A 12029-nucleotide genomic window follows, 5' to 3' on the forward strand; every position below is an offset into this window, starting at 1 on the left:
CCAACCGGAGACATGAGATAACTCCGTGGAGATGATGGGGGTCGTTTAAGGGCGGCAAATCCTCATCTACGCTAACAAAAACTCCAGCAGATGAAGACAGGAACTCAACTACAGTGAAGGGACATATTTTAAAACATGGAAACAAACACCAGAAGAAACAGCTAATAGTTTTAAAAGTGTTTGCATCTGGGGGAGGAAAAGTATTTGCATCTGGGGGAGGAAAAGGGTGAAGAATAGCTATTTTTATTTTAAAAAATACTCTAAGTTAAAACAAAAACAAGAGTTTCAAATTTCTGAAAGTGCAGGAAGTCCTCACTTGACATCACTGGTAGGTTCTTTGACTTGAAGCGAAACAACACGTAAGGAAACCAGTTTTCTCCCAGATGGACTGATACAAACAAGAATTAAGTCCCTATGGCATTTCATCCACATTATAATGAACAAAATAGAACAAAACAACACTATTCGGGGACCTGATGATATAAAACAACACCGCATTAGTGAACAAAATTAATCGGGATTTAAAAAAGAACGTAGTGGAATGCAAGTCCTTTATAGCCCATAAATTTCCTTAACTTTCAACCTTCCAAGAATAATCATTTCTTGTATATAAGAACGTTTCTTGCATACAAGGCAGTTCATTTCTTGCATGTAACATTTTCCAGTTTCTGCCCCTCCCCACTGCCAGCATGCTGATGTCCAGGACTCAGAACTGCTCTCCAGGGGACAAGCCCCTGTTTCTTCACCGACAACTTCCCTCCCAAAGTTCTAACTCAAGTGGCCTCATTACATATTTACAATTAAACACTGTAAAGTCTGAGCACTCATTAGCCCATATGGGGACTGATTTTTTTCTTTAATAGAGAGGAAGGAAGGGAAAAAGAGCGGGAGAGGAACATTGATTGGTTGCCTCCCGCATGTGGCCCAGCTGAGCACCAAAACCACAACCCAGGTGCGTGGAGTCAAAACAGGGACCTTTTGCTTTGCAGGATGATGCCCAACCAACTGAGCCAGACTGGTGAGAGGTGAAGAAAATTTAAAAAATGCTTCCTAAGTAGTCCTTCATCTTTCCATGTACCCACCCATCCTGTATGTGGTTAACAAGTACATCAACCTAAATCACCGTTTTCTTCGTCTCTCCTTTCAACGGGAATTGTAATGACTGCCCACGTCTCCGGGGGCTGAGCCCAAACTCATCCTGATATCGATGGAGGTCCCTTGTCCGCCCTGATTGCATCTCCCCGTCCCCAGCTCTCCGGGGTGCGCCCCTGGCTTCCATCAGGCAAACCCTCCCAGCCCCTCTTCACGCCGTGCTGTTTTTACTGCCATCCCTTGGTCAGGCTGAGTCCCCTCACCTGAGGTTTACTTAGGGTCAAGCTGAAGTCCCACAGCTTTCTAGAAGCTGCCCCTGTAGCCTACGCTGACTCATGGCTTCTGCCCTGAACCAGCCAGCAATCAACCCTTGTTGCTTGTAGCTTCAAGAGTACGTGGGCTCACTGTTGATGGCGGTCACTGGGTGTTTGCAATGCCAGTCATATAAGAGAAGTATTATTATTATTTGAACATTTAAAAAGTGTATCCTGATTTGAATGCCTTCAAAATCGACCTTAAAGACTCAGCACCTACCAGTCAATAAACAAAGGAAAAATAAGAACGGGGGACTGGCCTTTTCCCCATGGTGCAAAGCCCCCGCCCCCGCCCAAACACAGCGGACCTAGTAAGTCTGTGAGTGAGCTGCATAGTCAGATTGCGGGACAGACAGTCCACAACACTCAGGAGGGCCAATCGGACCGCAAGGGAATGACGAGTGACCGCAGGAACCCACCTGGGCCCATTCACTGCGTGCACTTTTAAAGTAAGTCGCTTGTAAACTGTGACACAGTCGGCATTGTTCCAAACAAAATGACATCCCACTCATCCCTTCGTGTCGACACCGCAGTTGGGTAAAACTGACTCCAAAGACTGGCTATTGCATTTCTCTCATTGCACTAGTGACTGTTTTACAGAAACAAACACACATGTACTTACTTCAAGGACACCTTCACTTTGGGTTTAAAATAGGGTGCATTCTGGTCTGCCAAAAAGACGATTAAATCATTTCCTAAAAGAAGCGGATAGAGGATATTAGAATAAGGTTCCTTGGTAGGACACCCAACTGGTACTTCCAAGAATTTTCCAGGCACCGTTCTCAACAAGAAAACTTTTATTTGACTCCAGTTCGCCTGCCCTCTCAAGGTCAGCCCACGAGTCTGAGGAATGGAGACCCTGGCAGCGCGTCACAAATCCGGTGTTCAGAGGTAGGTGGTTGGACAACCTGAGCCGATTAGAGGCCTCTGCCTGAAGTCAGAGCGGTTGACTTAAAAGAACCATGTAAAGAACCTGCCTTGTAACTCTGTATCAAGCCTCGTCCAAACCCAACAACGAAGGCCCTTGTTAAGGCTGTTTAGTTCATCAGATGCATCGCGGGAAGGACACAGGGTCTTGGACAGCAGGTATCTGACTAATAAGAACATGATTACGTATTTAAGCAGAAAAAGCTCAATTGCCCAAGACCGTCTTGTGGCTCCTATGGAACCTTCCCCTGGGCTGATGCATTCTTGGAACTCAGTAAGCATTCAGTGGAGCGTAAGTTAGAACCGTTCAATCAAACACGCGCCACCCTTTAAAAGTCTCCATATCCAGTTTGGATGGAGTAGCTACAGGCTGGGGAGTACGCACCCTTCTCGCAACACATGGAGTCCTACAAAGATAGGGAAAATACCCAGGGGCCATAAGGGGTTCTGGGGCCTTTGCAAGGGCCGGGAGAAGTCTGGGCTGGGATCCTGTCGGTAAAGCTCTGCATAAGCACTTCACTCCTTTCTTTGTAGCCTTGCGGGTTCTCCAGAATGCCAAGACCCTCTAATGCCCATTTGTCAGCATCAAAATAAACAAAACAAAACACTGTTTTGGGATGGTTAAAGCAAGGAACTCCCAAGAACAAGTTGGCAAAGAAAGCAGAGATACGGGAAACTAAGGTAGCGACCGAAGCACACAAGGGCCAGCTGCATACAGGAGACCAGCTCAGGAGAGGAGGCAGCTCAGGAGGGGGCGAATCTGCTGGTGCAGAACCCTTTCCCACGGGGTTTATCCGCGGTCGGGTCCCTGCAAAACTGGGTGCGAGCTGCGGAGAGTTTAGGGCGCTGGGAAGGCACAGGAGCTTCCAGAAAAGCTGGGACCCTGACAAAGGGAGGGGCGACGAACGGTGGAGGCAGGGAGAAGGCCTCGGAGAAGATATGGTCGAGATGCATCGTTTGCAGTTCACTAAAGGGGATGCATGCGGGGGAGGGGGGTTGGGGAGCAGAAAGGAAGGAATGCAGGGGCCTTGGACGGAACGTGGCTACGGAGGCTCCCGGGAACCAGGAAGGACTTTGGGAGGGGGTGATTCCACGGGGAGGAAGAGGTGCAAGGGGGAAAGCCCCGGGCTTCTTAGGAAAAAAAAAACTGGGTGTTTCTAGGGCTTTGGGGCGGGGTACATCACACCGTGGGGTGACCGGGCCAGGACCTGCGGGGAAAGGACGGAGGAGACGGGCAAGCCGTCAAGGATGCTGGAGATAAAGGGAGAGAGAATCAGGGCTGGGGGAAGAGGGGCCGAGCGATCGAGGGGGACCAGCCACCGGGGCCAGGGGTGTAGGGGACCCGCGAGGGGCAGGGGGACACGGGAGGAGAGAGGGAGGGAGGGAGGGCCGGGCAGGCACTGACTTTCCCGCAGCACGAAGAGGTCCGTCTGCTTGTCGGAGTTGAGGTCTCCGAAGGCCGCCAGGGTGCCCCAGGCCTCGGCCCCGAAGAGTTCGGCCGTGACGTTGTGCAGCGCCCGAGCCGGGGCCGGCCCGACTCCCAGCAGCGCGAGCCCCGCGAGCAGCGGCGCCCACAGCACCCAGGCGCCCGGCAGCCGGCCCGCCGCCGCCATGGCCGCCCCTCGGCCCCGCCCGCCCGCCCCGCGCCGCGCTTGACGGCAGCCGGAAAGCACCGCGCCGCCGCCCGCCCGCCCCTGAGCGCAGCTCCGCCGCCCGCACGAGCCGCCGCCCGCCCCCTCGCCCTCACCCCACGGGCGGCCCCTCCGACTGACGCGGCGGCGGCCGAGGGGCGAGCGGGGAGCGGCCCTCGCGCTCACTTCCGGCCGGCGCGCCTCGCGACAGTGTCGCGCGGGGGGGCGGGGCCGGCCGGGCGGCGTTGACAGGCGGCCCCGGGGGCGGTGGCCCAAGCGGCTGCCCGGCGCGATGGCGGGGGCGGCGGGGCGCTTGGCTGAAGTGAGCTGGACTGTCTTGGAGCGGAGAGCCCGGGCCAAGCGCTCAGGTTTGGCAAACTGGGGCGCCCGCTCCCCCCGAGCGCCTTGGGCGGGGGGCAGGTGGGGTCCTGGAGTGAACCTGTGCCCGCGTGTGACCCCTTAGAGAGCGGTCGGCCGTCCGGCCTTCCGCCTGAGGTCTCCCCCCCCCGCCCCAGAAATGAGGGGGTGGCCCCAGCGTTACTCCTTGTGTGTCCCCCCCATAAAGTAGTGGTGACACCGGCTTCGCCGGGAGGCTTCCTCCTTAGAAATCAGACGGCGACCCCCGTTCTTGCCAACGGGAGGGTGTCCTGTGTGTTCCCAAAAGTCAGAGGGCTTTACTCTCAGCCAGGACTATGATCGGCTCGTTGGCTGTGTCAGGTCCCTTTTACATTCCTCTCAAATTCTGAGTCCGGGCAGTTTATCTTTGGTGGCAGAATTGGAGGGGGACAGGCCACGAAGGGGGTCACGTGGAGCGCAGCTAGGGCTCAAGCGGGTCCCTCCCTGGGCAAGTGGCCTCTGGGCGCCTAGTTCCCGGGCGGGGCTCAAGCCCGAGGCGGCCCAGGTCTCACGACGCCGCGCAGGCAGGCAGGCAGTCTACAGGCTGCCTCCTCCAAATTGCAAAGTCACGACTTGGAAGTTAGCACCTGTGGCTGACGAGTCCCTCTGAGAGCCAGGATGGAAACGTCCCTGCTCCGCGCTGGCCGCGTGGGATCCTGAGCTGAAAGTGAGCCTATAAGCAGGAACGCCGAGTCTGCAACCCAGAGTCTTTGTTACTAAATGTCGGAGTTGGGAGATGCTAATGTCAGTGTTGAAAACAGACGCACAGCCCCAGGAACACTGAACTCTGGGTTGGCATTGATGTTAAGAGAGAACAATTGTTTTCTCAGCTATTATGATGTTTTGGGCTCTTCTCATTTAAGAAGGGCTTAGTAGTTTGTTGTGCTCTCTGCCTTTTTTTTTTTTTAAATTTGAAGAAATTATCTAATTCCATAAATCACACAGAAGAAATTTACCCAATCGTTGTCGCTCATTTCATTCTGTTTTTAGACTTTAAAAAAGTTCTGTGCTTATTTGGGTGATAACAAAACTCCCAAGAAAGCAGGAGAGAAGTTCTCAAAAAGTAATCCTTAGCACATCTGAGTCGATACAGGTACTTCGAAAGTCACATATATTTTTGTTTCACATTTTTTCTTAAAACCATTGTTTTGTATTGAAGTATTGAGTTGACAACTAACAACATATGTGCCTGGGTTATAAAGAATTATTGGATCGATAATATCCGATCACAGAGAACCATCCGAGTGTTTTACAGGAGCTCAGCTCTGCCCTCAACATACATTTCAAAAGCATTTCTTGTTCTCCTTAATAAGTATATAGGGTTTATTTTCTTTTCTAGTCTTTATTTCCTCTGAAATGCATGTCATAACAGTAAGCTTTGAAAACCTACCTCCCCTTTCTTAACTGAGAAAAAAAAATTCCAATTTTATTTAAATGTTGTTGAACGCAGTCACTTAAATTCTGTGTCATGTGCAAAGTGGTTTAGCACGCTGTATAAATGTTGGATGTTCTTGTATGTTTACAGCATGGCAGTAAAAGAGACACCACTGGAAGCCATTACTTCAGATTAGTTGAGTTTCAGATTCTTCCAACTCTGCAGTATAAACCATAAAGTTTCTCGAGTGAATCATTGACATCCCATGTCATTAAAAACAGTCAATCTGGCTCTCGTTACCTTTAGAAGAGTATCTGAACGGAGCTTTGTTTGAAACATGGGCTGATCTGATTCCAACGGAGACGCTGCAGAGTTCTGAGCATTGTTACATAGATGTAGTGGTGTCACCACGTCACTGCTCCCTAGAGAAGGGCACTCTCAGGTGACATTTGATAAGTGGATGTTCCGTATTTCTGCCTAACTTAGGTAAGCAACTGCGACCTCCCAAAGCAAAGCACATTTCCAAGTCGACCAAAATAAAATTCCAAAACCAAAATAAAATTATGACGACCCTTGATTATTGTCTTTGCTGCACACTGCATAATGTTAACAACTGCTCACACTGCTTTCGATTAATCTAATGCTGATTGCTTCTAACCCTCACTAAACAGTCGGGAAACTGGCTGTAGTTTAGCCTGTGACGCTTATGATTAGAGCCGACACCTTGAAATGGCCCACTCGCCTGGTGCAGTCGTCTCTTCCCCGCCAGCTTTCTTAAGGTCTGGTAAGTGTGGAGACCCCCGACGGGGCTTGTTTTAAATGCTTTTGTTTCTGAAGTTCAATGTCACCAAATGATAGCGTTTTGATCCTGTCTCTCTCTGGTGGGCCCCAGCCTGGACCCCGCTGCTCTGCATGAACTGTTCGGCGCAGGTGCGCGCTGTGCCGGGTGTGATCTGTCATGTTGCTGGTGTGTGTGTGGGCACGGGCAGTGACGGCTGAGCCTCAGTTGTGAAATGGGGCACAGAAAGCTTCTTTGGTGATTGCTGTCTTGCACAATGGGAATAACTTTTATAAGTTAGGAATTTTTGGTCAGCGCCCCAGTGATTTACTCTTCATCAACTCCCTGTGAAGTAGGTACCTTCGTACATTTTCATAGACAGGCAAGGGAAGCTCACTTGGTGCAGAGAGTCAGCATCTCACCCCAGGTCCTGAGACTTATGTTTCAAGCCGCGTGCTTTCCCTGCTGCCCTGTGGCTTTTTGATGCGAGGCTGTGGGGCATGGTGGCACAGTGGCTCTTCGGCGGTTACACTGGTAGGATCCCTTGCAGACGGGGTGAGAGCTGTGCAGTTGCTCCCCAGACGCGTGCCCAGGGTTTGAAAACGGGGTAGAGGAAGTTCATGCATCCCGGGAAGAGCATGCGTGGGTGGATTCCCATTTGGAGCCCAGGCCTATGGATGCATCCGGCCATTTGCCGAGTGGCCCTGGAGCAGAAATGAAGACGGGGATCTCCAGGGCAGTTCTCTGCAGGTCATGAGCCACCTTGGGCCGTAATGTGCTGGTGGGCGAACACTCTGGGAGAAGCCAGTTGGCAGGAGGCTGCTTTGTCCCTCAGGAACCTTAAGCAGAATATTCAAGCCTCAGGCCCCATTCACAGATCAGTGTGAGGTGAGATGAACAGGCCAAAGAGAGACAGGGAACACTTTCTTTTCGGTTTCCCCATAACCATTTATTGCCATTTGTATTTTGAGTCCTGTTTTGGCAAGGTGGAGGAGACAAGTCTCAGAGAAAAGAAATAAATAGGGCAGGGAAGAATCACAAACGGGAGATAACAAATGGGAGATAACAGAGCTTCTACTGTAAGGAACGGAAATGATTCTTGTCTCCAGTTATCATCAGCTCAATGACAACCGAGTGTGTGTAGCATTTCCAGGGCTTGGTTTCCGATGGAGCCTTTGCACTGAGAGAACAAGAGAGCATGCATGTCTGGACTGTGCTTTCTTGCTCCAAGCAGCAGGTCTGGTTCCCGTTCTGGCCTCCCGGCCGGGGGCTGGGCGGGCTTGCAGCACCAGCGATGTCGTTTGGCCGTTGTGGGGAAACCAAATGCTCAAGATATGCTTTCGTGCATCATAGTGCTGAAAATTTCAACACCTCGGAACGGCGCTTTCACATTACAAAGTGCTTGAAGGCGCCTACAGGAAGCTTTTCCAGCACCATGGTGTAAAATTGAAACAGAATGTGCCAAGAAGCAAAATAGAAAAATACCGACCTTCACTGTTGCAAGCCGTTCTAAGGACTGATTCCTTATAAATGACTTGCAACATTTACACTTTTTCAAGGTTCCTCTAACCACAACTTAGCAGTGACTCTCAGGAAACACTGAAAACTTTTATCTGTTAAAGTAAATACTCAGAGTGGTTTGCATTTTTAGTTTATTTACTAATTTAGAGGTAGTGCCTTTGTGTTAGAAATGCTTGTTGTCTCCTGTTTAGTTCCTGGGACGTTATCGTGGTAGGGGAGTGTTTTATGGAGCCGTTTCATTTAACGGGCATTTTGAAGCATGGGGTCACAGCTGAGTATTCCCTGGTGCTTTTGGGCAGAAACTATTCAATGTGACCAAACATGAAAGCCATATCTTGCTTTTGGAAAACTAGTCTTCAATTTACCTAGGTTGTTTTATGTATTTTGGTCCTCTTTATTCCTCCTGAGTTCGTCTCTGCGATTGTGTCTGTTTCTGCTCTTTCTTGCATTAGTGTGCGTCCTGCATGTGTGTGCGTGTGTTCTGTGTGCGTGCTGGACCTGCACTGTGACTGCCGGGGTTGGCGTGTGCTAGGCCTGAGTGTGGGTTGTCTTGTTCTGACTGCTCACAGCCAGAAAAAGGTCTGGGTGTCCAGACTTGCCTGCCTTCCTCCCTCCCTTCCTTCCTACCTGTTGTTCTTCTTTTTTTTTGTATTAGTTTTTTAAAATCTCAGTTGACATGCAATATTATGATAGGTTCAGGGGCACAGCGTATGGATTAGACATTTCTGACCTTATGAAGTGATTCCCCCGCTAGCCTAGTGCTCACTGGATGTCCAGGTTTTCCTTTAAAGAACCTTGGAGTGAAATGAACAAGACAAGGAATTTATAGGCAAATCCTCAGCCAAAGTAAATGGATTATTCGGGAAGGAGCGTAGCGCCCAGCAGTACGTCTGAGTGCTCTGGTTTCTCCCGTGGCCACCACGGGGGCACACAGCTCGCCGGCCTCGCGGAGCTGCTCAGCCGGAGCCGGAGCCCGCTGCAGTGAGGGCGGCGCCCTGCGCCGAGGTGGGGGGCGTCTTGGCGTTCTTACTTCTATTGTTAGATGATACTGTAGGAATGAGTCTTTCTGGAGAATAAGAGGTACTGACCTGCAGTCGCGGGGATGCCCGTCCAGCATAGAGAGCAGAGTGAATAACGTTGCAATAACTGTGTACAGTGACAGATGGTGACTAGACTGAGTGTGGCGATCTCGTCGCAAGGCCTGCGAGCGTGCAATGACTGTGTCGTACACCTGGGAATGATACAATGGTGCGTGTCAACTATGCTCCCATTAAAAATATGTTTTAAACAAGAATTTATTTCCTTCAAAATTGAAAAGAAATTACGCCTTCGCAAAATGAGCGCTCAGCTTATCTCTGTCTTGGCTGCCCGCTTCTCCACATCTAGTGAGTTTATCCGCTGCGACTTGAGTTTTTTCCTTTACTGATTTCTGTTTAGGTTCTTTGAATAATTTCTTTTTTTCCTTAAGTCAAGTCTCCTTCCGTCACCACCTATTCCCCCTCTACCCTCTTCTACCTCCCCCAACCCCTCTTCCCTCCGACACAGACAGCCTTGCTGTTGTCGGCGTCTCTGAGCTGTTTGTTCGTTATTCAGTCCCTTCACCTTTTCTGCCCAGGCCCTGCGCCCATCCCACCAGCTGTCAGTCTGCGCTCTGTGTCTGTGAGTCCCTTTCTGTCTTGTTTGTTAGTTTATTTTGTTCATTAGATTCCACGTATAAGTGAAATCATATTACACTTGTCTTTCTTTGACTAATTTCACTCAGCATAATTCTCTCCAGGTGCATCCATGCTGTTGCCAAAGGTAAGAGTTCCTTCTTTTTTATGGCTGAGTAGCATCCCATTGTGTAAAGGTGCCACAGCTTTTCTATCCACTCATCTACTGACGGGCACTGGGCTCTTTCCAGATCTTGGCTGTTGTAAATAACGCTGCAATGAACGTAGGGTGTATTTTCTTTTATCAATTTGGTTTGATGGGAATATCAATACCTGGTAAAGTTTTTATGGTATTTCTGGACAAAATTCAATGTTTTATTTTAACATGTGACACTCTTTTCTCTTTAGACATGATATAGTAGCCTTATTTTTGGCCTAACTTAGCAGTCAACTAATCACAAATTCTTGTGGCATAAAGAGACTGTGCGCCTGAGGCTCTTGGGCTTTTTCCTTCAGGAGCTTCAGAAAGTCCACATTGTGTGTTCAGCTGGACATGAAACTCATCCTGCCTCTGTTTACTACCCGTTTGAACTTGTGCAAGTTACTTCACGTCTTCTAGACTTGGATTCCTTGTCTGTAAAAACGATCCCAAAGGGATTATTGTAAATAAAACATCATATGCAAAACACTTAATATTGAGAAGCTGGCCCACACGTTGTAAATATGCTCTCCTCTTCCCTAAAACCACGTGTCTTTTACAGTGTTGCTGATGTGTGTGGAAGCAGGACTTACACAAACCCCAACATGGCTGCTTCTCCCTCTCCCTCACTTTGGTTCCTGCGCTCTCTCTGCGCAGCCGTTTGATTCAGAAAGCTTGTCGTGCTCAGGTACCCTGAGCGTGAGTCAGATTACTCAGAACATAGCTTTCGCCGTCCTGTAAGTCCATGTCACTTTTGTCGATAGTCACTGGAAGCCCAAACAAATCGTGGTAGTTCCCATGGACACCCCTGCCGGACCACAGGAGAGCAGCCATTATCTTGTACATGGGCAGCCGATATTTTTGTATTACATTGGCACTGGGTTCTCTTCGAGTAGGGCGGAATTTTCAGGAGCACCGGCAAAGTGTGTCCTGCTGGGAGCTCTGACCTCTTCTTTCTGGGTCCTGCCCCTGCAATCTTGAAAGAGTTAGGAAATAGAAGCCACACAGGATGGTTTAACTCCCTGAGCACAAATCGCATTGACCTTAAACCTCAGGCTCGCTCTGTGCCGTTATCCTCAGCAAAGATGATGCTTTTCAGACTGTGTTAGTGAAATGGTTTCATGAAGAGTCCAATGGCTTGTCCGGTACTTTAGATGGTTCTGGAATGTTCATGCCCTGCATCCTAAGAGCTATTTTTTCTCTTGCTGTTTTCTTTATCTTCAGTCTTCTGTGAAGCCAAACAAAGGGTAAGCGGAGCCCCCCAGAATTCCTGACTCCCAGGTGACTACCGAGCATGTCCGAGTGGGTCTGGGCTGGCGTCTCACAAGTAACCGGCCAAGACGGAGCTCTTACCTTTTCCTCCGTTCCAGCCGCAGCCTGCGCCTCCCCTAATCTGTTCGTTTCAGTAGGCTACACCGTTACTCTTCCAGCTGCTCAAGCTAAAAATAGAGAACTTACTTTTTCCCTCTCCTTTTTTATTCAGTTCAAATCCTTTTTACTTCACCTCCGAAGCGTGTACCAGAATCTGTCTGTTCACCTCCAGATGCACCCCCCACGTCTAAGCCGCTTACTTCTCTGGTCTGAGTTACTGAAATAGCCTGGATTTCTGTCCTCAGGTTCTTGCCTCTCTACCCCATCATGATGAGAATCTTTAAAGAATGTAAATCGGGTCACGCCTGCAGTCCCCCTCGTGGGGACCCCACAGCACCCAGCCCCTGCCTGCATCTCTGGTCTCCTCGTGGACCACTCCCCTCCCGCCGCTGCTCTTCGGCCAGACCGTCTTGCTTGGCTCCTTAGGCAGGCAGGGCTCTGTTTCCAGGCAGGCTCTCTGCCTGGAAGCCGCCCCCCGCCACCAGCTGACCGGCTAGCTCGGCCCTTTTGGTCATCTTTCAGGTTTTCATCCTGAACTTCGCCTCCCTCGGAAGGCCCAGACACGCCACTCTTAACTTTGATTCTCTGCAGTGTGCTCGCACTGTGTGACATTTCCCTCGCAGCTCTCCCGTGGCACGAGAGAGCAGAGGCTTCCCCTGCTCCGTGCACTTCTGCGACCCCAGACTCCAGGGGCGTGCCTGCCACAGCATAAACGCCAGTCAGGCACAGTGCCTAGCGAGTCCCACCCCGCGTCACTCCCAAGACCCTCCTGC

General features: G+C 50.3%; 2 protein-coding genes across 5 annotated transcripts in view; one reads left to right on the top strand and one right to left on the bottom strand.

The window, feature by feature from the left end:
- ITFG1 (integrin alpha FG-GAP repeat containing 1) overlaps positions 1 to 3984 on the bottom strand; it is a 91287-nt gene extending 87303 nt beyond the window's left edge. The window contains exons 1-2 of the mRNA XM_053914709.1: positions 3739 to 3984; positions 2029 to 2101 (exon numbers count right to left, since the gene is read on the bottom strand). Coding sequence (XP_053770684.1) covers positions 2029 to 2101; positions 3739 to 3946 — 281 coding nt within the window. The 5' untranslated portion in view covers positions 3947 to 3984. The remainder of the gene's footprint in view (positions 1 to 2028; positions 2102 to 3738) is intronic.
- Positions 3985 to 4213: 229 nt separating this feature from the next.
- PHKB (phosphorylase kinase regulatory subunit beta) overlaps positions 4214 to 12029 on the top strand; it is a 96702-nt gene continuing 88886 nt past the window's right edge. For 2 of the 4 annotated variants that reach the window (XM_053914599.2, XM_053914598.2), the window contains exon 1: positions 4214 to 4332. In XM_053914599.2, the coding sequence (XP_053770574.1) occupies positions 4257 to 4332 (76 nt within the window). In that variant the 5' untranslated portion in view covers positions 4214 to 4256. Of the gene's footprint in view, positions 4333 to 4562; positions 5028 to 6406; positions 6520 to 12029 lie in introns of those variants that run through there. The other 2 variants (XM_024551458.4, XM_045188423.3) reach the window with 2 other exon arrangements.

Source organism: Desmodus rotundus, chromosome 12 (genome assembly GCF_022682495.2).
Source record: "Desmodus rotundus isolate HL8 chromosome 12, HLdesRot8A.1, whole genome shotgun sequence".
In the NCBI taxonomy this organism is placed as follows: Eukaryota; Metazoa; Chordata; class Mammalia; order Chiroptera; family Phyllostomidae; genus Desmodus; species Desmodus rotundus.